General features: G+C 41.0%; 2 protein-coding genes across 3 annotated transcripts; one reads left to right on the forward strand and one right to left on the reverse strand.

Moving 5' to 3' along the window:
* Window positions 1–42: 42 nt before the first annotated feature.
* On the forward strand, window positions 43–16347 carry LOC117271683 (importin-13-like). Of its 2 annotated transcripts, XM_033650021.2 has the most exons (22): window positions 43–168; window positions 330–451; window positions 2134–2259; window positions 2694–3334; window positions 3818–3958; window positions 4069–4210; window positions 6043–6209; window positions 6407–6527; window positions 6716–6863; window positions 6985–7166; window positions 7243–7269; window positions 7393–7527; window positions 8854–9000; window positions 9538–9618; window positions 9733–9870; window positions 9985–10081; window positions 11407–11459; window positions 11541–11607; window positions 11939–11997; window positions 12251–12340; window positions 12940–13121; window positions 15903–16347. In XM_033650021.2, exons 2-22 carry the CDS (start codon window positions 383–385, stop codon window positions 15994–15996), a joined length of 2907 nt encoding a protein of 968 aa, XP_033505912.1. In that variant the 5' UTR covers window positions 43–168; window positions 330–382; the 3' UTR covers window positions 15997–16347. The 2 variants fall into 2 exon arrangements, with proteins under 2 accessions (XP_033505912.1, XP_033505913.1); XM_033650022.2 differs by lacking the exon at window positions 43–168 and having other exon boundaries at window positions 245–451.
* On the reverse strand, window positions 16329–25840 carry fzr1b (fizzy/cell division cycle 20 related 1b). The gene is made up of 14 exons (XM_033650023.2): window positions 25663–25840; window positions 25133–25314; window positions 23158–23259; window positions 22985–23048; window positions 22749–22876; window positions 22490–22572; window positions 22205–22388; window positions 21296–21361; window positions 21070–21172; window positions 20643–20824; window positions 20276–20509; window positions 20002–20106; window positions 17148–17240; window positions 16329–16969 (listed from the first exon to the last, which is right to left on the reverse strand). Exons 2-14 carry the CDS (start codon window positions 25208–25210, stop codon window positions 16928–16930), a joined length of 1464 nt encoding a protein of 487 aa, XP_033505914.1. The 5' UTR covers window positions 25211–25314; window positions 25663–25840; the 3' UTR covers window positions 16329–16927.
* Between the last annotated feature and the right edge of the window lie 1016 nt (window positions 25841–26856).

Consider the following 26856-nt stretch of genomic DNA (forward strand, 5'->3'; position numbering starts at 1 on the left):
GTCAGAGGCGCAGTTGTGTGCGTCAGGAGCGCCTGTTGTGGAGCGCAACTTTCACTGTGTTCATGATTATTGTGGGCTCCACTGTTAGTATATAGACATTGAACCGTGATAGGTGAATAGGGTGTCAGCTGGTGGTAATGTGAGACAACTTTTTCAGCCTCCTCAGAGGTCAGTGTGTCGTCACGCCTGAGCGCACTGCCCACATGTGTACTGTATGGACAGCTGAATGACCCGCTGCGTCCTCTGTCAGCGTGCTCTGACACACTTCAGAGGACAGTGTCTCCTCGTTTTAATCACTTCTCTCTCTCTCTTTTTTTTGGGCCGATCAGGTTTTGATTTCTGAGGGAAACTGCAACAGGGAGGCACCTTCACGCTGCGCCAGATGGAGCCTCCAGCCAATCCGGGAGACAGCCCGGTGGAGTTGGAGTTGACGGTGGAGAATGTGGAGTCGGTGAGTTACTTGTCAATAATCAGACGCTTCACCAGGCGACTGTTTATTGAACTGTACCTACAGGTGGAGCTGCTGTAGGACCACTCATACACGAATTTGAATACATATGTGTGCCACAAAGAATTGCATCATCTCATATTGATTTATATATTCTATTTGATACAATAACTAATGTAAAAATAAAACAGCAGCAGTTCCACCAAATAGGAGCTGTCTGTTTCTTAACTGTAGCTCAACATAGGGGAGATTAGACAAACTGGACATTTTGTAACATGATACCAGCTATAAGCATATGCTGTCCTAATAATAACTAACACCATGTGCCTTGGATTAGTTGCCTGGCAACACTTTTTTTTTCACAACTCTATTCAAACAATTGGACATGCAGCATGCATGACTATTGGTGCAACTCAGCCATTCAATTAAAAATGACTCCTGTGTAAAGAAGTGTCATGAATCAACCTGTTACACAACGTAAAACACACACTGTCATTACTATATCTCCTCAGTCAAAACAGAGGAAATAATAATACCAATAAACTTTATCTAGATACCATCTGTCATACAAGAAATGCTTTACAATAATGGCATTACATGCTCAGAGTGCTTCACATGGAAAACAGCACCGTGTCACCTCAGCAGCACCTAAATCATAAGATAATAAAATTGTAAAACCAAGTAAGAAACAATCATTTAAAATAATTTTCAGATTCAGATTCAGATTTATTAATCCCACCAGGGCAATTTGTTTAATAGCTTGCCTTGCACACATACTATAACATACAGTTATGCAAAGACACATAAATAGATGAGTAACTAATAAAAAATATACCAAGGAGTTCAGTGGAATAAAGGAATTTATAGTTGTTGTTGTTTTAAAAAAGTTAATAGACTAATTATCTATAAAAGAAATAAGAAAACAATAAAAACATCCATCCATTCATTTTCTAACTGCTTATCCTCTTGAGGGTTGCGGGGGGGCTGGAGGGCAGCTGACATTGGACGAGAGGCGGGGTACACCCTGGTCAGGTCACCAGACTATCACAGGGCTGACACATAGAGACAGACAGCCATTCACGCTCACATTCACACCTACGGACAACATAGAGTCACCAATTAACCTGCATGTCTTTGGACTGTGGGAGGAAGCCGGAGTACCCGGAGAAAACCCACGCTGACACGGGAAGAATTTGCAAACTCTGTACAGAAGGGCTCCCCCACCCGGGATCGAACAATAAAAACAATTCAAAAAATATTTACAGGTAATTTAAAAGATGAATTGCAGTAGCGTGAAGTGTAAAAGGAAGGAGTTTCAGGCCCACTGATACATTTTTTGCTTTCTTTTAAAAATATGTAGCTAATTGTCTTCTCTGATATCTATAGGTCGTGTGTTTTATAGATTTGAGGCATAACTGACAGAGACCGCATCCCTGATTTTCTTTCAGCTGTTGCTGGGAACCTCCAATAAACCAGCAACAGATGATCGTGTTCTTAGAGGCAACTAGTTAACAAGGGAGTTAGCACTATAGGTTGGTCTTAGCCAATTTAGGGGCTAGGACCAAGAAGATATCAAGTGTTGTCATGATTTTGATCCACTCTGACGTCCACATCAATATCAATTATTACCAAATATTTTTTTGTTCAAGTGTACCCTTTGCATTGGTTCTTCTCTCCCCCTGCAGGCTCTCTACCAGCTGTACTTTGACCCAGACATGGCAAATAAGAATGTAGCCCAGAAGTGGCTGACCCAGGCCCAGGCCTCTGCGCAGGCGTGGCAGTTCTGTTGGGCCCTGCTCGGCCCTGACAAGGTTGGTGTGCTGCTGTGCTTCTGCTCAGACATCTTTACAACTAGTCTGCGACTGTTGCAGTGTGCAAGAATATTAGGCAGCGTTAAGAAAGACACACACATAATAAGTGGCGGTCTGGCAATCCTTCCCTAGAAAATTCTAAGTGTTAAATGCTTCAAAGAACAATGTTTAAGATTTAGGGAGATACAGTGGCATCTAGCAGTAGGATTGCAGATTGCAACCAGCTGAAACTTCTCCTGGTTAGGATTCCCTCAGTGTTTATTGTGCAGGAGGTTTTTGCTGGGAGCCAAAGTATCCACAGAGGTCTCCTCCTCTTCCAAACAAACAAGGAAAATTTAGTTGTCACTGGATATTGGTAGGTACATGTCCCTGGCATCCTTACCCAATTCTGTGCCCTTGCAGTATCTCCATAATTTGAGTCTGTCTCTTTCCAGCTTCCAGAGGTTCAGTTTTATGGTGCCAGCACCCTCCACACCAAGATCTGCCGTCACTGGAGCGACCTCCCCACAGACCAACATGAGAGCCTGAGGATGCAGCTCCTCTCCCACATCCTTCATTTCTCCTCAGGGCCCAAAATGGTGCTAACCAGGCTGTGTGTCGCCCTGGCCTCTATGGCTCTTAACTTAATTCCACAGGCTTGGTCCCAGCCGGTGGCAGACATGGTGAGGGCCTTTCAGCCACAGAAGCCTGACTCTGAAGGCAGCACTGGTGCAGAGGCTTCCCAGGACCCTCACGCACACTGCCTCGCGCTGCTGGAGCTCCTCACCGTACTTCCAGAGGAGTTCCAGAGCAGCCGGCTGACTCAGGCTCGTCGTGCCCAGCTGAGGGAAGCCCTGGCTGCGGAGTGGGCGGTGGTGTGTCCCATGCTGCGTCAGCTGCTCCAAAGCCAGGACTCCTCTGACCAGGTGAAGGAGAAGGTGCTCCGCTGCCTGTCCAGCTGGGTGGGGCTGGACGTGCCGTTAGGGGAGAGTCATGAACTGGTCCAGGACTGTTTCACTGCGCTGTCCAACTCAGAGCTGTTTGATACAGCTGTGGAGACGATAGTCAACGCCATCTCACAACCTGACAGCCAGAGGTGAGAAACACGCTGCAGCATACATTCATTAAAGGGACAGTTCACCCCAAAATCAAAAATACATATTTATCCTCTTACCTGTCGTACTATTTATCAGTGTAGATTGTTTTGGTGTGAGTTGCAGAGTGTTGCAGATATCAGCTGTAGAGATGTCTGCCTTCTCTCCAATATAATGGAACTAGATGGCGCTCAGCTTGTGGTGCTCAAAGTACCAAAAAATACATTTGGAAAAACTCAACAGCAATGTCTCTTTCCAGAAACCATGACCTGGTTACTGAAGATAATTCACAGAGCTTGTTGTGAGCAGTTTCATGTAGGAACTTCTGTCTTTCTACCAAACTACAACCACTAACCGTATCATTGCACAGAGGGAAGCATGCAACTACTGCCAGAAAATAATCATTATCTTTGATTGTAGGGTCAACTGTCCCTTTAAGGTCATAGTCAGATTCCAGGCATGTGAATCCGAACATGTGTGTGCAGGTACATCAATGCTCTGGTCAGCTTGATGCCTCTGGTGTTGGGCCTCCATGACCAGCTGAAGACAGCGGCTCAGGATGGGGACATGGAAACCTCACATGGGATCTGTCGCATTGCTGTGGCCATGGGGGAAACACACTCCAGGTGAACACAGATAGGCCTACGCACCCTGCACACACGCTGCCATTCTTTAACCCAGCTTCAGGAGATTGTTTTTATTTCTTAATTTGGATCAATGTGTTTGTGCATGACAGGGTTTTGTTGGAACAGGTGGAGCACTGGCAGGAGTATCTGGCTTTGGTTAACATGATTCTTTTCTGTACCGGCATCCCTGGACACTACCCAGTCAGTGAGACCACCAGCTCCCTTACACTCACCTTCTGGTACACCCTGCAGGTAAGGTAAATGAATGAATGAATGCTTTGTCAAGCTTTTGGGTTCCCATGTGGATTTATTTTTTCCACCTTAAACATGTTTTCTTTTCAGTTTAGTAAGTTACTCCCACAATAAACTTTGAGCATTTTGTTGAGAGACAACAAGATTTTTGCACCTCCTCTTGGCTCTGTTTTCAGGCTTTAGAAAATCTAGCCTGTGACGGGAGATTTTGGCCAATTACAGGTCATTTCAGAGAGAGGGCATTCCTACTGGCTGGTCTATGAATACAGATACATATGCACATCCCTTCAGATAGGGAAAGCCTGATTTAATGGCAGAGAATCCGGCAGGGGAGAGTTCTTATTCCAGCATTGGCAACAACTACCTACACTGCAAAGAAAACCCAAAGAGTCTGACAATAAACCAAACAAAACACTAGTGATATAAAAATAAAAGTTTCAGAGATGGAGAGAAAATGTTGCTCATAGTTTAGCCTTCTGCTAACTGGAGTCAAAAGCTCACAACTGTGGTTTCAAGTTTACATTTATTTAGCTAACATTAGCTAAAGCCTTGAATCACAGTCAGTATGTTTACATGCACATTTGACTACTGTCCTCGTCCGAATATACAGATTCACTGACCTAAGTATGCGCTGCGATTGGTGGCAACATGCCCCCTTTTAGCTTGTTAGTATTGGACCCTTTTCTGGTTGACCTATTACATTACAGACCAAACAATCAACAACAAGTTAGCTGTGGTTAGCTAGCGGCAAACTGGTACTATGATGGACAGGTTTACACCTCTGCACATTTTGTCCGTCCAAAAATGCACAGCTTTGAATGTAGATTTCATCATTTTGTAACTGTCTTCTTCTTCTGTTGCGCATTTAATGCTTTCCAGGTTAAAACCCGGGGCGGAAACTGTGGAGCATGCAACGAGCGCCTTGGCCAGTTTGGGTCTGATTGACTGTATACATGCAGGAGTAATTCGACTCCCAATCACATTATCTGGGTGTGTTAGTCTGACTTTGAGAAATTTGATTTAATAAGATTTCAGTCAGACTACCTGTATTTTAAAAGTCTGGTTTTAGTCGGACTAAGACGATAAATGGATTTTCTCGAATGTCATTCATATTGTGTCCTCCGCCTCACTCCCTACCGCCACAGACCACCTTGTTGGGAGGAGAGCTGGCAGTAGCTCCTGAGATGGACCCCCAGTCAGTGGCTGCAGCATGAATCCAGCTGGCGCAAACCCTAGCTCTGGTGGACCAGACAGCCCTGCCAGATCAACAAACTTTCTGTTCCTGCTGTTACACAGGTTGAACCCAGTGCTGCCACTGGTCACTGGCCATCAGCCTACTGTGTCACCCAGCGCTGGGGGTTTGCTCTGGCTGCTACAGCCGCCGACCAAAGGCCTGTCTCCTGAGCTGCAAACCACTCTTCTCCTGGGGAAGCAGTCTAGAGCGGTGGGGAATGAGGTGGAGGGACCGTGGGGTGGCTAGCACCTAATTCTTGTCTCATTTGCGGTCTGATATACAGAAACTGAAAGAGCAGCGCAAAGAGGGGCTGAGTGACTGTGCCACATGTAACTTTACAATGAAAGAAGATTAAATCAACCAGTTAATAGGGAACACTGGGTTACTGTATGAAGGATGTGCATATGCCTGTGGTCGTCTGGTTGGAGGGGCTTAAGACTGAGAGGGGAGAGCTTCAAGAGGAGGCTGTATTTTCAGCTTCTTATGTTTTTTTGTTAGTTTTTTTGACTTTACCAGACTTCTGATCTCAAACAATGTATGTTGTTGTGTCCCAAGGATTTAGACACCAAACTGTCCTAATTCTTTCTTGCATGTTCAGGATGACATCTTGTCATTTGAGGAGGACAAGCAGGCAGTTTACCTGCAGGTCTACAGGCCAGTTTACTTCCAACTGGTGGACGTGCTACTACATAAATCCCACTATCCCTCCCAGGACGAGTACGCCTCCTGGTCTTCTGATGACAAGGAGCAATTTAGAATTTACAGGTAAGACAAAAAACTAAAGAACATGTGTAAGGAACTCTAAAACTGGACTTAACTCTTCTCACACAAGAGGTAAAGTATCTAGATTTGAGTGCATGGCAATCCATCGGATAGTTGTGGAGACATTTCTGCCCGCGTGGCTGAAAATGGTAGCTACAGATGATCTCCAACTATGTTTCCATGTCTATTTTGCATTTCAGAGTGGACATTTCTGACACTCTGATGTATGTGTATGAAATGCTGGGAGCAGAGCTGCTCAGTAACCTCTACGACAGGCTGGGCAGACAGCTGATGGACCCCCAACAGTCAGCAGTATGGCAGGTAATGTCATTAATCACTGACTCCTATTCCATAAACATCTACTATCTGTGTGAGGTTTTACCTGCACAGTATTTCACAAAGTAAATATTGTTTTTTAAATTCTAGTTTCCCTTTCTCACTGTGCGTAACTCCGAGTGTGTTTCCCGTCTCTTTACCTAACATCACACTTTGTGTTTGTCCCCCTTCAGGACACAGAGGCGCTCTTATTTGGCTTCCAGTCCATAGCTGAGACGATAGACGTGAACTACTCTGATGTCATCCCTGGTCTTATTGGTCTCATCCCCAGAATCAACATCAGCAACATCATGCTGGCTGACACCGTCATGTACACTATAGGTACATACCTATAGGGTACTGGGGTTGGATAGAGGGTTTATATGTAGCAGCGTCATCAACTGACTCAGCTGTAACAAACCCATGACATGCACCCCCTTACTGAATTTCCCCTGTTGCCCAGGATCCCTGGCTGAGTGGCTGGCTGACCACCCCGTGATGTTGGGTGGCATATTACCCATGGTGCTCCAGGGCCTTGTGAAGTCAGAGCTGTCTGTGTCCAGTGTATCCACTCTGAAGAGGATCTGCAGGGAGTGTAGACAAGACCTCGGCCCTTACGCTCAGGACATCCTGACCGTGTCACAGGTCAGACGTACAGCCTTTTGTTTTTTTAACACTGGTTGATTCCTCTCTTTGTATTAACGCTTGTGTTCCCTTGCAGGATGTACTGGTAAAAGAAATCCATAAGGTGAGTAAACAGCCTTAAACATTCACCTGTTCACTCCTATGATGTAAGCACAAAAGCACCAGGCGTCTCTCTGAGGACATCATGCACGATGTGTGCTCTGTGTTTCTGCGTGTCTGTGTGCAGAGCAGCCAGTGCATGTGGTTGATGCAGGCTCTGGGTTTCCTCCTGTCCGCCCTGCCGGTAGACGAGATTCTGGGCAGACTTCACTCTCTCATCACCCCTCACGTCCAGCAACTGGATTCACTGGCCCAGCGGGAGGTAAGTCCAAAGAAACTCACATGACTTTTACAGAAAACAGTCTCTGAAAGTGGTCTGGTACTGATCAAGAGAGCTGCAGCCAGCAGCGGTGAAACAGGCTGCAATGCAACCATTCGAGGCATGTGAGCAACGTCAATTTACATCCGCTAAAAGTGTTTTTGCCACTGACAGACTCAGATTGTTATTTTAGGTATCTGACAACATTACAGAAAGGATCCCTACAGAGATAGACCCTTTTGTTAAAGAGTAAGACTCTTTGTGTTGAAGCACAAACAGCTCCAAAATCGATATAGCCAGAGCCACCAGACTCCATTTAAATAAACTGTAATTTTGTAATCAGAATTACACTTCATTTAATGTCGACAGACACAAAACAAAACGTACAAAAACCACCAAAAACTTTCTAATGTTCCAACAATCACCAACTCTGCTTTGGTTGAAATAAACCCTTAATTCACCCGGTAAGGTTTTAAAAATATGCCGGCTTTGTACACGCTAAAATGACTGTTTATTTGAATGGAGTCTGGTGGTTTTGCCGCAGTGTCTGCAGTGATGTGGGCCCTACGTCGGACTGTTCACTGTGGTGAAAAGAGAGCTGAGCCAGAAGGCAAAGCATTTGATTTGCCGGTCCATCTATATCCCGAACCTCACCTATGGTTCATAAGCTCTGGGTAATGGCTGAAAGAATGAGATCGTGGATACAAGTGGCTGAAATGAGTTGCCTTAGAAGGGTGGCTGGGCTCAGCCTTAAAAATAGGGTGAGGAGCTCAGACATCCGGAGGGAGCTCGGAGTAGAGCCGCTGCTCCTTCGGATTGAAAGGGGTCAGTTGAGGTGGTTTGGGCATCTGATCAGGATGCCTCCTGGGTGCCTCCTGTTTGAGGTTTTTCCAAGCACGTCCTATACTGGGAGGCCCCGGGGCAGACCCAGAACATACTGGAGGAATCAATATCGCATCTGGCCTGGAAATGCCTTAGGGTCCCCCAGGAGGAGCTGGAAAGCGTTGCTGGGGAGAGGGACGGATGGATGGATGGATGGATGGATGGATGGATGGGCTGGGCGATAATGACCTGGGAATTTTATTTTAATGAGGTCTAATTAATCTTATCCAGGGTGACAGTCAATGAGCAGGTCAGAAGAGTCTGTTGACAGAGACTCAGATACTGCTAGCATTTTTCATTGCAGCATTTGACACAGTTTTTATAGCAAAAGAACTGTAAAATTGCTCTTTGCTCTTACAACAGCTGTCACATTGTGATAATTTTCTTTTCTTATGTTGTTGCTGTCATCAAAAGGCTACACATCAAACCCATTGTCTCTCTTTACAGCCTGATCCTGCTAACAAACAGTCTATGATCCACATCCTGGGGATGCTGTCCAGTCTCTTCACCACTCTGGACATCAACAGACAAGCAGACAGCTTAGAGGGAGCACCTAGTCCAAGACTCCCCCCCTCGCAGAGCACACAGAATCCAGTAAGTTGAGCCATAAAAACTATGTACCAAGAACATGGGTGTATTTGAATGATATGAAATCAGAGGCAGAGCTTGGGGTTGCTTATGAGGCGTGGGGTGTTGTGTCGGTATGCCGAGTGCCGTTATTTTCGACTCACTCTCTGATGCGCCGTCTGTCAGAGCTAGATCAAATGATCTAATTTTTTAAAAAGTTAATAGTCATATTGGTTTACATAAACAATTTGATGTATTTCCCATCTTTGCTGAGCAACAGTTTTGAGTGAAAGGAATTAAAGGCCTGTCCCAAATATAGGCCTGTTGATTTAGTGATTTAAGCAAATATTAGTTATTCTATTATCTCAAATGGCTTGAAAATTTGTGCATATAGCTACCATAAATGGAGAAAAAATCTCCCTGGGGTGATGGTTTGTTAATCGACCCTCAGAATGGGCCTTGTGCATCAATATTTGTGAACAACGAAAATATTTACATATGCTGAAATGAACCAAGCAGACCTATATTGAAATACATTTTGTAATAATCATGATCTTTTTTTAGGTTGTTGTTGTGCTACAGCAAGTGTTCACGCTGATCCAAACCATCCTCAGCAAGTGGCTCGATGACTCAGATGTAGTGGAGGTAGGAGGGTTTTTTAACTGATTGTATAAATATGTATGATGTTGTGTGTGTGCATGTGTGATTAATCTATGCGTGTGTTTACTGACTCACAGCCCTCTATGCTTCCCTCAACAGGCAGTGTGTGGGGTATTTGATAAGTCAGTCCGAACCCTCCTACATGATTTTGGGCCCATGGTGGCTCAGCTGAGTGAGATGCTGGGGCAGATCTATAGCGCCTTCCCACAGGCCTCAGCTCTGGATCTGGCGCGGCAGGTACGCCCCCACAGATCGGGCCCTGGATAAAAGCATTAGCCCTTCAATGTGTTATCAAGACTCTTTACATGTTTTTGGGATCAGATGTCATTCTCTTTCTCTTTTTTTTTTTAGATGGTTCACATATTTGCCGGAGAGGAACATCACATCTCGAACATCAAAAGCCTTATTGAGGTGTTGACTTCGACCACACTTGCTATATTTCAGCGAGGTAATAAACACCTGCAAATACATTTATACTTGTTATGCCTCTAAACAGCGATGGCTGTGGCTGGAGGCATTATGTGTTCAGATTGTCTGTCCGTCTGTCCATCCGCCCATCCCGTTCTTGTAAATGTGATATCTCAGGGAACTTCTTCAAATTTGGCACAAATGTCCACTTGGATTTAGGGATGAATTGACTAGATTTTGGTGGTCAAAGGTTAAGGTAACCTTTAACCTCATCCTTGTTATTTTTGTGAACTTATCTCACAAACTCTTGTAGGGAATTTCTTCTAATTCGGCACAAACATCCACTTTGACTCAACAATGAACTGATTAGATTTTTAAGGTATAAGAGATAGGTTACCATGACCTTGCGTCCGTCTCATTCTTGTGAACATGATATCTCAAGAACTCATGTAGGGAATTTCTCCAAATTTGGCACAAATGTCCACTTTGACGCAGTGATCACTGATTATAATTTGGTGGTCATAGGTCAAGGTCACTGTGACCTTTCAGCCGTTCCATTTTCATGAAAGCCATATCTTCAGAACACCTTAAAGGAGTTTCTTCAAATTTGGCACAAATGTCCACTTGGACTCAAGGATGAGCTGATTACATTCTGAAGGTATAATAGAAAGGTTACCATGACCTTGCGTCCATCTCATTCTCGTGAAGCCGATATCTCAAGAACGCATTTGGGAAATTATTTCAAATTTGGCACAGATGTCCACTTTGATCCAGCGATGACCTGATTACATTTTTGGTGGTCATAGGTCAAGGTCAGTGTCATCTTGCAGCCATCTCATTCTTGTGAACGTGATATCTCAAGAACACCATGAGGGAGTTTTTCCAGATTTGGCACATACAAGGATGAACTGATTAGATAGTGAAGGTATAAGAGAAAGGTCACCGTGACCTTGCTTCCATCTTATTTTTGTAAACGCGATATCTCAAGAAAGCCTTGAGGCAATTTCCTGAAATTTAGCACAAACATCCACTCAGATTCAAGTATGAACTGAGTAGATTTTGGTGATTCTGGTCACTGTGATTTAAGAAAGCAGGTTTTTGGCCATAACTTAAGAGTTAATAAGCTAATTATGACAAATTTTTACGCAAATGTATAGTAAGATCCTATGATGAAGTGATGACATTTTATATCTAAAAGGTCAAAGGTCAGCTTTACTGTGATATTGTAATGTTCTGCAGAAACACTTTTATGGATGTAAACTGCAACTGCAACTTGACTGGTTCACTGAAGCATACAACCACAAGGTGGTAATTCTAGTTTTTAGATGTATGTTTGTCTCGTCTGATCTTATATTTATTTTACAGGTCCACGTGATCATCCCGATATTACAGAATCATTTATGCATCTTCATGCTCAGGTGGGTTGAACGTTCTTGTCCACTGTTAAGCACGTCTGCGGCACACAGGAAGCTTCGTCTAATCACTTTGTGTTCATTTAGATTCTTAAAAGGAAGCCTGATATGTACCTGTCCAACCAGCTGGATGTTAAAGCGCTGTTTTACTGTGGTGAGTATCATCATGTGCTTGTACTGTAGACAGGCCATACTCATGGATATGACTCAGTATCTAATGTCAGAGTTTGTTTTTTTTTGCTTATTTAAAGATTAAAAATTAATTGCATTGGATTATTTGATCCATTTTACATGTTTGAGCCAATGCAATCTAAAATTTGACTTTGCAAGGCTTACTGTGTTCAAAATCAAGACACAACTGTTCTCTCTGAATCTTTTTTTCTCTTCTGTTTTTCATGATTTTAAAATATCTGCCTTAGACAACCCTTTGTGTGACTCATTCGCTGATATATTTAATAATAAAAAAAACTCTCTGTTTCTTCCAGGGATTCTATCACTGAAGTTCCCGGAGACACCCACAGTAAAAGCTGCCATTGTATTCTTTGTAAGTTAAGACAGTGTGCACTCAGTGATTTTTTTTTTTTCAGTCTCGACCATAGAAACATATTTATCATAAATACAAGATGCAACCATTAAAGATGCATGTTCCTCCCCCAAGCCATAATAAAAACATAAGTCCCTCCCCAGTGCTTAAAAATATTTAATATGCCTCCCCCCTATTATTATTTATTTTCATATTTGTTCTTTTAAACTCATCAGCTCATAGACTCTTGTGATTTTTGCCCTGTCCTCGGCAGACAGAGCTGTTGCCTCGTTGTAAAGACATGCCTTTGCTTGGTGAAGTGTTGCAAAGGGATGGAAAGATTCTGACAGAGACCATACTCCAGGTGAGCCACTAGACACAACTAGAAATGACATTATTTTTAATAAGGGAAGACACTACAGGTGAAAATATATTTTTTCATGCATGATTTTCATGATATTTTGGGCTATTTTGCTTCAATTACATGTCTTCTTTCAGACTAGTGGGGGGAAAAAACATCCAAAATATGTGTGTAGGCGTTTCTTTGAGTTCAGATTTCTGTTCTGGAAATGAATGCAAAAGGCATATACTAAATGAGATAATGCAATATTTGCATTAGAAATGTATGCCTATTAGTGCAAATTTAATTATATACAGCTTCATTTGCATACTTAAACATAAAGTTTAAAAAACTTCTTGTACAAAAAATTATTGTCTTAATGTTAGTAATAGTCTGGGGAAGTTTCGGGACGTTTGACCCAATTCACCTGTAGTGTCTCTCCAAAGTGTCCTGTGTAGTGTGATTATGAACATTGATTTCAGAACACACACACTTACTCTTTGGTAAACTTACTTCTATTAAATCAGTGCAAACGTTTTATCACTGATGTTTATTCTAATTTAAAACTATTACCAAATTGCCTTCTAATGGAAGCATGCCATATGTTTTTGCTCCTGTCTCAGGCAGTTGGTGGCGAGTCACCTCGCAGTCTGGCGGAGCACTTCTCTGAGGTGTTGTTGAGTCTTAACAGACACTGTCCAGCTTTGTTGTCCCAGTGGCTGAAAGAGACACTACAGACCCCAGGATTTCCCTCGGCCCAGGTCTCTGCAGAGCAGAAACACACCTTCAGTCAGCAGATTCTGAGGTAATAATAAACCTGTTACAGTTTTTTTTTGCCCCCACTGTTTAAATGTTAAATCCCCAACAGTGTCACCAGCAAAACACCCCCACACCATCACACCTCCTCCTCCATGCTTCACAGTGGGAACCAGGCATGTAGAATCCATCCGTTCACCTTTTCTGCGTCTCACAAAGACACGGCGGTTGGAACCAAAGATCTCAAATTTGGACTCATCAGACCAAAGCACAGATTTCCACTGGTCTAATGTCCATTCCTTGTGTTTCTTGGCCCAAACAAATCTCTTCTGCTTGTTGCCTCTCCTTAGCAGTGGTTTCCTAGCAGCTATTTGACCATGAAGGCCTGATTCGCGCAGTCTCCTCTTAACAGTTGTTCTAGAGATGGGTCTGCTGCTAGAACTCTGTGTGGCATTCATCTGGTCTCTGATCTGAGCTGCTGTTAACTTGTGATTTCTGAGGCTGGTGACTCGGATGAACAGAAGCAGAGGTGACTCTTGGTCTTCCTTTCCTGGGTCGGTCCTCATGTGTGCCAGTTTGGTTGTAGCGCTTGATGGTTTTTGCGACTCCACTTGGGGACACATTTAAAGTTTTTGCAATTTTCCAGACTGACTGACCTTCATTTCTTAAAGTAATGATGGCCACTCGTTTTTCTTTAGTTAGCTGATTGGTTCTTGCCATAATATGAATTTTAACAGTTGTCCAATAGGGCTGTCGGCTGTGTATTAACCTGACTTCTGCACAACACAACTGATGGTCCCAACCCCATTGATAAAGCAAGAAATTCCACTAATTAACCCTGATAAGGCACACCTGTGAAGTGGAAACCATTTCAGGTGACTACCTCTTGAAGCTCATGGAGAGAATGCCAAGAGTGTGCAAAGCAGTAATCAGAGCAAAGGGTGGCTATTTTGAAGAAACTAGAATATAAAACATGTTTTCAGTTATTTCACCTTTTTTTGTTAAGTACATAACTCCACATGTGTTCATTCATAGTTTTGATGCCTTCAGTGAGAATCTACAATGTAAATAGTCATGAAAATAAAGAAAACGCATTGAATGAGAAGGTGTGTCCAAACTTTTGGCCTGTACTGTATATGCCATATTATACTACTTTTTTTCACATTTTTATGCCATACTATACTATGACATGTTTTTCATTATTTCAGACTACATACTATACTATGGCTTATTTTCATCATTTAGGATGACACACTATACTATGACCTTTTTTCATGATTTCGGACGACATGACATTTTTTCATGATTTTGGAGAACATACTATACTTTCACTTGTTTTCATAATTTCGGATGACACACTATACTATACTCTATACTCTATACTCTGACTTTTTTTCATCATTTCGGACGACATACTATACTGTGACTTTGCTTCATCATTTCAGACGACTATACTATGACTTTTTTTCATCATTTCGGACAATATACTATACTGTGACTTTTTTTTCATCATTTCAGACGACATACTATACTATGACTTTTTTTCATCATTTCGCACGACATACTATACAATGACATTTTTTCATGATTTCGCACGACATACTATACTATGACTTTTTTTCATGATTTGGATGACATACTATACTATGACTTTTTTTCATCATCTCCGACGACATACTATACTATGACATTTTTTCATGATTTCGGACGACTAACTATACTGTGACTTTCTTTCACGATTTTGGATGACATGCTTTACTATGACTTTTTCTCATGATTTCAGGTGACTTACTATAGGATTTTGGAGAACATACTTATACTTTGACTTATTTTCATAAGTTTGGACGTCATACTAAGACGTTTTTTCATGATTTCGGACGACATACTATACTATGACTGTTTTTTTAATGATTTTGGATGACATAGTAAACTATGACTTTTTCTTCATCATTTTGGACGACATACTATACTATGACTTTCTTTCACGATTTTGGATGACATGCTTTAGTATGACTTTTCTCATGATTTCAGATGACTTACTATAGAATTTTGCATAATTTTGGAGAACATACTTATACTTTGACTTATTTTCATCATTTTGGACGACATACTATACTATGACCTTTTTTTTATGATTTTGGACGACATACTATACTATGATTTTTTTTCATGATTCTGGATGACATACTATACCACAACATTTTTTCAGCATTTCGGACAACATTCTATACTATGACATTTTTTATCACATTTTTATGCCATACTATACTATGACATTTTTTGGCATATGTTTATGCCATACTTAACCATGACAGTTTTCATCATATGTTTATGCCATACTATACTATGATATTTTTTGTCATATTTTAATGCCATTCTATACTATGACAATTTTGAGCACATTTTTATGCCATACTATACTATGACATTTTTTGGCAAATTTTCATGCCATACTATACTATAACAATTTTTCACCATTTTGGACGACACTATATATACTATGACATTTTTTCATGATTTTGGACGACATACTGTACTATGACTTTTTTTCATGATTCTTGACGACATGCTATACCATGACTTTTTTTCATCATTCCGGACAACATTGGAGGACATAATATGCTATGATTTTTCATTCACATTTTCATGCCATACTATACTATGACATTTTTCATTCACATTTTTTTCAGTGATATCGAAACTTATAAAGTATATCCTCATCACATATCATACTCAGATGACATATTTGTGCTAGAATGACACAAATTCCAGTGAAGTATAGTGACATGTTTTAAAACAAATCATTGATATCACTCTTTCTTTCTTTCAGGGAACAAACCAACAAGCGTCGCGTTAAGGAGATCGTGAAGGAGTTTTCTCTGCTCTGTCGGGGCCTTCAGGGGTCTGGATACTCAGATTACTAGAGCCAGCTGGTAGCACTCCGAATTCAAGACAAAGCAACAAAACAAGAAAAGTCTGTTTCAGTGATAAAAGATGCCAAGTAGGACTGTGTACTTGGGCAGGTGACGCTGGAGTATCAAAGACCATAATACTTGGACTGAACCAAAGCAAAAACACTGATTAAGTGGACTGTTATCAGGATGCATCGACCTCTGTGCAACATGTTTTTAATAAAATACCTTTGTAAGTTTCCAAGCAGGATAAAATGAAAGAAAAGTGTCACATTGCCCTTCACTTATCTCCAGGCATTGATCCAAAGTTCCACTCCAGTTACAGGACACCAATAAACAGTTCATTCTTTGCAGCTGCATGAGCAACTGTGTGTGTGTGTTCACTTATTTATTGTTTCTCTTCTGTTGTATACTTCTTGCAGATCATAGTCACACATTATCAAAATATAGACACCCCCCCCACCCACACGCACACACACAAACACACTTATACACACACACACACACACACACACACACACACACACACACACTCGAGCCAGGCTTCTTCTCTCAGTTACAAAGGAGAGCCTTTTAAAAATGTGACGTCATTACATTATATAGTTTAGAACTCTTGTACATGTATACTTCTGCTAATATATAATAAAAACAATTTAATCACTTCCACAACAGAAAAAGATAACAAGACCAACTTATTTAAGCAGACAACATGTCCTGACAGTTTTTTTAATCAGTGATGTCACTGTGAGGGATGGCAGTTGTTAAAAGTTGTGACTGCATCCTCTGTAGAAAACGTGGATTTGAGGAGGACTGTCGTAGTGGTGATTGGTGCACTGAGATGAGAGGGCTCTAAGGGCTAGTCTGTGAGTGTCGATGGTGACTGTGCATTTCAACCACAGCTCAGTAGGCTCCTCCAGAAACCAGTTCTGACCAGGGCTTTTCACTATCGTATCCTTGTGAAGAGGTTCAGCACTGACTTTGATTCCTGGCAAATAAAAGAATTAATTGGTGTCAAAAACATTAAAATACATCATATTGTCCCTGACTTTTTAAGGTCTTGTTTAGTTAAATTCAAGAACTTAAAATGAGACCAGACTTTGACATGTGTATTTTATTTTGTATAGAAGGGTTACATAACACTATATTTGACATATATACTGTACCTTGGTGCAGCGTGTCTTACTGAAGACATTCCAGAAACGTAGTGTCTCATCCCCTGCTCCTGTAACTATGGCCTCCCCATCTGGTGACACAGCCTGAGAAGGACAAGGAGGACACAGAGAGAAGAACTGGTGAGAAACATTTTGGCTTCATGACAAACATTATGACTGATTGATGCCATTTTTCATAATAGCATAAAAAAGTAATAGTATAGCATGTGATGAAAAATAGCATAAAACGTCATAGTATAGTATGTGATGAAAAATGGCATAAAAAAATCATGGTATACTATGTGATGAAAAATATCATTAAAAAGTCATGGTATATACTATGTGATGAAAAATGGCATGAAAAAAGTCATAGTATAGTATGTGATGAAAAATGTCATAAAAAAAATCAAGGTATACTATGTGATGAAAAATATCATTAAAAAGTCATGGTATATACTATGTGATGAAAAATGGCATGAAAAAAGTCATAGTATAGTATGTGATGAAAAATGTCATAAAAAAAATCAAGGTATACTATGTGATGAAAAATATCATTAAAAAGTCATGGTATATACTATGTGATGAAAATGGTATAAAAAAGTCATGCTATTTTTCATCACATGCTATACTATGACTTTTTTATACCATTTTGCATCATATACTATACTATGACTTTTTTATACCATTTTTCATCACATACTATACTATGACTTTTTTAATACCATTTTTTACCACATACTATACTATGACTTTTTCATGACATTTTTCATCACATATTATGACTTTTTTATACCATTTTCATCACGTACTATACCATGACTTTTTTATGCCATTTTTCATCACATACTATACTATGACTTTTTTTATGCTATTTTTCATCACATAGTATACTATGACTTTTTTATGACATTTTTCATCACATGCTATACTATGACTTTTTCATGACATTTTTCATCACATGCTATACTACGACTTTTTCATGACATTTTACATCACATGCTATACTACGACTTTTTCATGACATTTTTCATCACATGCTATACTATGACTTTTTCATGACATTTTTCATCACATACTATACTATGACTTTTTTTATGCCATTTTTCATCACATACTATACTATGACTTGTTTGTGCCATTTTTCATCACGATATACTATGACTTTTTTATACCATTTTTCATCACATACTATACTATGACTTGTTTGTGCCATTTTTCATCACGATATACTATGACTTTTTTATGCCATTTTTCATCACATACTATACTATGACTTTTTCATGACATTTTTCATCACATATTATATCATGACTTTTTTATGCCATTTTTCATCACATACTATACTACGACTTTTTCATGATATTTTTCATCACATATTATATTATGACTTTTTTATGCCATTTTTCATCACATACTATACTATGACTTTTTCATGACATTTTTCATCACATATTATATTATGACTTTTTTATGCCATTTTTCATCACATACTATACTATGACTTTTTCATGACATTTTTCTTCACATACTATACTATGACTTTTTTATGACATTTTTCTTCACATACTATACTATGACTTTTTTATGACATTTTTCATCACATGCTATACTATGACTTTTTCATGACATTTTTCATCACATACTATACTATGACTTTTTCATGACATTTTTCATCACATGCTATACTATGACTTTTTTATGACATTTTTCATCACATGCTATACTATGACGTTTTCATGACATTTTTTGGCACATACTATACTATGACTTTTTTATGCTATTTTTCATCACATAGTATACTATGACTTTTTTACGCTATTTTTCATCACATACTATACTATGACTTTTTCATGACATTTTTCGGCACACACTATACTATGATGTTTTTATGACATTTTTCATCACATACTATACTATGACTTTTTTATGCTATTTTTCATCACATAGTATACTATGACTTTTTTATGACATTTTTCATCACATGCTATACTACGACTTTTTCATGACATTTTTCATCACATACTATACTATGACTTTTTCATGACATTTTTCATCACATACTATACTATGACTTTTTTTATGCCATTTTTCATCACATACTATACTATGACTTGTTTGTGCCATTTTTCATCACGATATACTATGACTTTTTTATACCATTTTTCATCACATACTATACTATGATGTTTTCATGCCATTTTTCATCACATACTATACTATGACTTTTAATGCCATTTTTCATAATATACTATACTATGACTTTTTTATGACATTTTTCATCACACGCTATACTATGACATTTTTTTGACATATTTCATCACATGCTATACTTTCATGGTATATTATGAAAGTTTAAATGATATTTATAATCATGTGCTATAGTATGACTTTTCTTTTTTACACCTTTTAATAATCACATGCTATGCTTTTTTTTATCACATACCATACATTTACATTGTGTACATTGGCAGTCTGGGGTGTACTTGCAACCCTCAAAATGTTTTGTGATTGCAACCCAAAAACAGTATAAGTGGTTGAAATTGCTCCATTTAGACCAGCTATGACATTAAAACCCTGCCTGTACTTTAATGCATCAGTATAATGAATCATTAATATAAATTAAATATAACACTGATGGGTCAACTCTGCATAATGAGTACTTTATAATTTGAAACTTTAAAGAACATTTTTCTGATGCCACTTTTGCACTTTTACTCATTTCAAATGCAGAACTTTTACTTTTAACATATTATTTTTACACTATGGTATTTCATCAGGAATACTTCTTCCACCAATTGATTCATGTATTATCTAGTTACATTGATCTTAACCTTGCATGGCCATTCATGTAAACCTGTTGTCTTACCAGATACAGCACTCTGTAGGAGTGTCCTGTTAACTTGGCCACCTGTGTTAGCGACGGATACTTCCACACCAGGATCTGGTTCTGAGAGTAGCCGTGAGTGCTCACCTGTAAACAAGGAGAAAACAATTTACTTGATAGTTTTATCCAAAGATACAATTACATTTTTGTTAATATAAAACATAAATATCATTATCATTAAACTGGCCAAAATCTGCACACAGAGATTGAATCTTCAGGGTCGTATATACATTCGTGAGTGTGTGTGTCTCCTCACCAATTCGTTGGCGTGTTTGGACCATGCCAGGTTGCAGACTTGGGAGCCGGTGTCTGTGCTCTGCAGCGCCTGACCTGTCAGTGTGTTCCAGAAGCGCAGGCAGCGGTCAGCGGTGCCGCCGCCCGATGCCAGCAGGCCGTGTTGGTGGGGGGACCAGGCGATGGCCTTCACTGCTGCCAGGTGGTCGCTGTACTGCTGCACAGGGAGAAGGCTGGAGCTGTTCCACACCAGCAACTGGGCAGGACAAAACAAGGAACAGAATCTTGAACATGTTCACTTTAATTCTCAGAGATTATTTATGTTAATTTACAGATTAAATAACTTGACAATCTTGAAAAAAAAAAAAAAAGTTTTAAAGTATCTCAACCTTGTTGTCGTTGCCCCCGGACGCAAGGTGTTGGTGGTCAGGAGACCATTTGAGACCACACACTTCTTGTCTGTGACCTTGGAGCCTCCTCTCAGCTGAAGGGGGGGTTCTGACGTCTCGTTGTAGGATCACTCGGTCCCGACTCCCTGACGACAGCTGCTCTCCATTCCACGCCAGGGCACCTTGAGGACAAAGGGTGGGAGGGAGGGTCTTATATTTCACTGTGCTATTAAGAATCCATCTGGTGTTTGTTATATGATAACAACGCATGTTTGGTAGTACAATATGCAGTATATCTTCCAATACAAAAAATAAAAAATTCTATTCAAAACCTCTGTTGGAAGATTTTTCTTTATTTCCTTTTAGTTTTAGCAAACACATTTTGACCAGCACTTTGTAATTCCACTTTACTTCAGCTATGACTGACCTACACGTGCTGAGTGACCCTCCAGGCTGGTCAGCTTCCTCCCTCCTGCTGCGTCCCAGATCTGAACATAACCCTTGTGGGTTCCGACAGCGACAAGACTCCCCTGATAGGACCAGAGCCAAAGTCAAACACACTGTTACTTTTCTATTATTTCTTTTCAACAAATGTTTAATTTTCTCTACACCACTGTCATAAATAAGCAGTAGATTCAGTTCTGGCTGCTCACCCTCTCATTCCAACAAACGGATGTAACCGAGTCTCCATCCACTGAAAGGTCGCATAACCTTGTCACCTGTTAGAACATAACGTACAAACATTTAAGGGTAAATTCAGTACTCTAAACCTGGATCCTATTTTCCCATGTTTTTGTGTCTAAATGATGAATGGAGACAGCTGCGAAACAAGCTACAATGTAACCATCAATTTATATCCACTAAAAGTGTTTGTTTTTGCCACTGACAGGCTCAGATTTTTATTCTAGGTGTCTGACAACATTATGGAAAGGATCCCTACAGAGATAGACCTTTGTGTTAAAAAGTGAAATCCTTTATGTTTAACCAGAAATATCCCCAAGATAATTATCATCAAACCCACCAGACTCCATTTAAATAAACTGTAATTGCAGCATGAATAGAGCCAGCATATTGTCACATCTAACTGGGTGAATTACGGGTTTATTTAGCTAAACAACAGTTGGTGATTGTTGGAACAGTGGTAAGGCTAAGTAAAATGGCTTTATTGAATTTTATTTTGTTTCTGTTGACTTTTAATGAAGTGTGTTTCACAATAATAAAATTACTGTAGCTTTGTCACCTTCTACCTATGCCAGTCCTCAATGCCTCTGTGCAGTTTCACATAGATTGACTATGTCAGTGAGTAGAAAAACGTGGGAAAGACAGAATAACTGACTGACAGAATGACACACCGACAGTTTCCATGATTATGTACAGCATACCATACCATGACTTAGTCATACCAAAAATTAGAAAAAAACAACAACAACATTGGTCCACAGGGGGAGCCACAGCAATCGGTTGCATTTTAGCCATTTTTAAGCATTTTTCTGTTGTTATAGCGCCACCCAGTTGCCAATTAGAGTTAAATTTCTCCCATTAGTCACAAGTCTTCCTCTGACCTGGCTGGTGCAGGCACTCCACAGGTAGACGCAGGCTCCCAGGCCGACACTGAGCAAGTTGCCCGCTGACCAGTCTACCAGGTTGAGGTAAAAGTCATCCTGCAGCTCCGGAGCGTCCAGCACTTTGAACGGGATCTTGGAGATCTTACGGGCTGGTTTACGAGGAGAGCGGAGCAGCTTGTGACTACAGAAATGTGGAGGAGAAAAAGGGAAAAGCTACATGAGCTCACAACCCAGTTTAAGCATCATTTCTGTTTGGTGTGCAACATGTGATATACGTCCTACCTCTTGTTACTAAGTGGAGAAAGGGAGTAGGGTGAGACTTCGTTATCGCTATCGAAAGGCACTCTCTTCGTGTGGACAGTGTACTGCAGAGAATGAACACATGAAGCAGATTAGCTTACAGATAAGTCATATACTAACAAATTAGTATCAATACTACTATCTTAAGAGCGTCATCATTATGAAGTCAGTGTTAGTGACTTCAAGGAGCTATTTTGAAACAAGTTATTCTGGAATAGCCTTTTTTTAAAATGACTTGTACCCTAAAAAGGCCATGAGAGTCTTGAGAGAGGACTGCGTGCCGCCGGTCGTCTGTGTGAGGGTCTGGCACAGTCTCTATCCCTGCCCCCAGTAACTCATTCCTCAACAGGGCAGCATACGCCACAGCATCTGGAGGGGCGACAGTAAAAAAAGGTGATGGATCAAAAGCTGTGGAGAGATATAGCTGTGGATTAAAATGACAACTGGGATGATTCATCAAAAGTAGAAATGTCAAACCTTTGCTTGAGTCTGAACTGGCATCCTTTGCTTTATGGTTCTGACTTGGGGAGCGACAGTTCTCCTGCAGAGAGAAAAGGAAGAGCACGTCAGTTTGTGATTACCAGGCTGAGTCTTTGTGGGCAGTGTAAAAGTGATTGGCTGATTAACATGATAAAGAACGAACTGCTCACATTGGCATAGTGGAAGTTGATGCTCCAGTTGCTTCCAGCACGCGTGGGAATGAAGCGGTCCCCTGACTTCACACTGACAGGACTGCAGGTAGCACTCACACACTGGGATGGACAAAGAGAGGCAGTGAGACCATGAATCAATAAAATTCTTATTTTATCATTTATCTTTGAGCACAGGTATATTTCCAAGGTGGCAATCTGACTTGCAAAGGCCGTCTCTCTCTATGGGCCCCTCCACCCAAGGGGCCCCAGTGCAACTGTCTATATTTACGCCCCTGTCTGGAGCTGCTCTATTGACAATGAAAGGTGAAAGATGTAATAGATGACACTAGGAGCACCCAAAGGACTGTTCTGAGTATAACAGTAGATTTTTTGATTAGAGACGGAGGACACTACAGTGGAATAAAGCTCATTTGAGTACAAAAACGACCACCAGACTTGACACTTGGTGAGTTTGAGACTTATTTTTCTCGTCTCTGGCTTTGAGAGAGCAGCTCAGGTTCACATATATTGATTGAACTTATCTCGGCCATGGAAATAACATGTCCTCCTGAGACCTGAACTTTTGTTTGGTATGCACTTTTATTTTCACCTAGCTCTGTGGGATCAGTAGGATCTGATAAGTATAAGTACTGAACATTGTAAGCGATAATGAATTCCCAGTGTCCTCAAACGAGTACTTCCTCAGCTTATTACTGTCGCTAAAATTGGTCATATTTGTTGTCATATCAAACTACAAACTTAATTAATCATAAATAAACAAGTTTCAGTCATAAAATGTGATCAGGTTTTAGATCCTGTACGCTTTCGTGTCAGAGTTGGCTGCAGATTGACTTAACAAAGATGGCTGCCATTTTGTTTTAACATGGATTAGGGTATTGTGCTCTTATTACCACTAGATGACACAAAAAAGTGTCAACAAATGAGAACAACAGGTCTAAGGCAGTGTGAAGGGGACTGTACCTATGTTCCCCGGGTCCTATGTTCCCCCATAATATAGGGACCGGAAAACATAGGACCCTTTTTCCAAAAAACACAGGGGTGAACATAGGACCCATTAGGACCCATTTTTTCCGGAAAAGGGTCCTATATTCCCCGCTTTTCCGAAAAAGGGTCCTATATTTCCCAGGTCTGATGTTCCCCTTGAAACGCAAAAGAAAAACGCACTTACCTCATGTGATCGCGTGATTCAGTGCCCAAAGGCGCAGACAACACTCCCCAAGAGTCACATATATTTAGAAAGGGCTCACTATAATTGCCAAATTCCACGACAGATAGCCTATGCGGTGCTTCCCTGATTTAATTCAGCATTTTCCTGCATAAGATTTAGCCCGTGTGACGTGCATATCCAAATACTATAATGTAGGTTATTCTAGGTTGTAATTGGCTATCGGTTTTATGTGAATGAATGAAGAAGCTTGATGCCTTCGTAATGTTGACAGTGTCTGTCCCATTCATGCATAGCCTATAGAATACAGGTGCTGGAAATAACTCACATAGCCTAAACACACCGCATAGGCTATTTGTCGCATAGGAACCTATGTTCCCCAGGTGCAGAACATAGGGGGAACATAGGACTCTAGGAACATAGGGATGACCCCGTGTGACGTACAAGGTGCAGGAAACCAAAAATATGATGTCCTCATATGAGGACACAGGATCTCAGGAGGACAAAGCTCATTTCAGTACAAAAAAAAGAAAACCAGACTTGATACTTGATGACATCACAAACCTGATACTTTGTTTTGCTTCTTTCTTTGAGAAAGAGTAGCTCAGGTTCACCAGGACAGCCATGGAGACAACATATTCCATAGTGTAATTGAGGTAGTATTGCCCTTAAGTAAGTGTACTTAGTTATGTTGCACCACAGTATTTTGGGAATAGGAGCTTATTTATGCCACACTAGTCTCACCAAACTGTCACACACCATCATTCAGAAACACTACCAGCTTCTCTGCCCCAGTGTGCGACTCACCTTTGACAGGCGGGCCTCTGTAGGCAGGTTCTGGTGGTTGATTTGCCTCAGCAGCCGTCTCTCGTACTCTTGGTCCATCTCCTCAGGGCTGCCGGGCAGCAAGGCCCCTCTGCTGCCCTCCCCGCCCCCCGCTTAAACCTCCGCTCCCTCCCGTTGAGGAAATCCACCTCGGATCCCCATCTCTGTGGAAAAACATGTTAGTTTAATACAGAGACACAGGCAGCTCCTGTAGCTAGGTTAACACACACCAAATGGCCTGGTTAGCATGGTGCGTGTGCGGGTCAGCGCCTGTCAGCTGGTTTTAATGTTGTCGCTACATGGTTTAAAGACCATATTTGCGTTTTCCGTTTCGTGCTAGCGTCAAAGCAGACAGGTTTCGAGGTAGAATCGGTCCACAGTGCGCTAATGACAGCCGCGTCGTTGTCATGGCATCATGCTCTCGCACACAACAACCCATTTAAAAGCGATGTAACATCAGCTGACGACTCTGCTGCTGCTGCTGCTGCTGCTCGACACAGAGGCTCTCTTACCCGGCTGACACGGCGGCTCAGGTGACCAAATCAACGGTCATCTTCGTCTGGAAGTATCTTCGCTGCGGCGGAGAGACTGTTGTCGCTTTCTCCCGAACAGCGATACATCCAAACGACAGCGAGACTCACTGGTGTTGTTTATGTTCGCGACAAAGATGGCGACCGAATCAGCTGTAGCAGAAATTCTTTGGTTGACTTCTGCTCTGTGCAGTCAGCACAGCGCGCGGCTCAACAGTGACGCCCGCTGGTGAAACATGCTCACTGCATTTAAAGTCCCTATGTGGCCACAAGATGTCACTACTGCACTGCAAAATAATATACCAAGTGGAGGCAGAGGCTTATTAGGCACTGCGTGTGTTAACCTGAAAATACTTGATGACCTACATACTTCACATTGTTTTTCATCTTTATACTTCATAACTTTGAATTTTATGACATAATCTTGAAGTGATGACATGTTTCATAATATAATTCCTAGAGGGGTGGACTCGGGTCTTATGATTTGAACTTGAGTTGGACTCAAGTAACAAATTTGATAACTTAAACTCACAAAAACAAAATAAAATAAAAGATTAAACTGAAAAATTACAACTCAACTTGGACTTAACACCAGCGCCTCATAACTCCACTTAGACTTGAGACATTTGACTTGAAAATACTTTATACCTTTCCCCAAAACCCAAAGATGAAAATGCATATTGGTTAAAAAAAAGTGTCCCAATTAATTAATTTGCCTTCATTATCTGAATCTACTAATTCATTCATTCATTCATCTTCTAACCGCTTCATCCTCTTGAGGGTCGTGGGGGGGGCTGGAGCCTATCCCAGCTGACATTGGGCGAGAGGCAGGGTACACCCTGGACAGGTCGCCAGACTATCACAGGGCTGACACATAGAGACAAACAACCATTCATGCTCACATTCACACCTACGGACAATTTAGAGTTATCAATTAACTTAGTCCCCAATCTGCATGTCTTTGGACTGTGGGAGGAAGCCGGAGTGCCCGGAGAGAACCCACGCTGATATGGGGAGAACATCCGCACAGAAGGGCTCCCACGCCCGGGATCGAACCGGCAACCCTCTTGCTGTGAGGCGAGAGTGCTAACCACTGCAACCACTGCACCACCGTGCCGCCCTGAATCTACTAATGTCAACATTAATTTTTTTTTATTTAATTGTAGACATAAAACA

Source organism: Epinephelus lanceolatus, chromosome 12, assembly GCF_041903045.1.
Source record: "Epinephelus lanceolatus isolate andai-2023 chromosome 12, ASM4190304v1, whole genome shotgun sequence".
NCBI classification, from domain to species: Eukaryota; Metazoa; Chordata; class Actinopteri; order Perciformes; family Serranidae; genus Epinephelus; species Epinephelus lanceolatus.

What these genes read in the sequence shown, in the direction of transcription:
- LOC117271683 (XM_033650021.2), top strand. Translation starts at nt 383, where the DNA reads ATGGAGCCTCCAGCCAATCCGGGAGACAGCCCGGTGGAGTTGGAGTTG. An exon ending in CCTTCTGGTACACCCTGCAG is followed by an intron (nt 4,211 to 6,042) that starts GTAAGGTAAATG and finishes TTGCATGTTCAG; the next exon opens with GATGACATCTTGTCATTTGA. An exon ending in TTCAGTCAGCAGATTCTGAG is followed by an intron (nt 13,122 to 15,902) that starts GTAATAATAAAC and finishes TCTTTCTTTCAG; the next exon opens with GGAACAAACCAACAAGCGTC.
- fzr1b (XM_033650023.2), bottom strand. Translation starts at nt 25,210, where the DNA reads ATGGACCAAGAGTACGAGAGACGGCTGCTGAGGCAAATCAACCACCAG. An exon ending in CAGTTCAGACTCAAGCAAAG is followed by an intron (nt 22,877 to 22,984) that starts GTTTGACATTTC and finishes TCGCCCCTCCAG; the next exon opens with ATGCTGTGGCGTATGCTGCC. An exon ending in GGGTCACTCAGCACGTGTAG is followed by an intron (nt 20,825 to 21,069) that starts GTCAGTCATAGC and finishes TTTGTCCTCAAG; the next exon opens with GTGCCCTGGCGTGGAATGGA.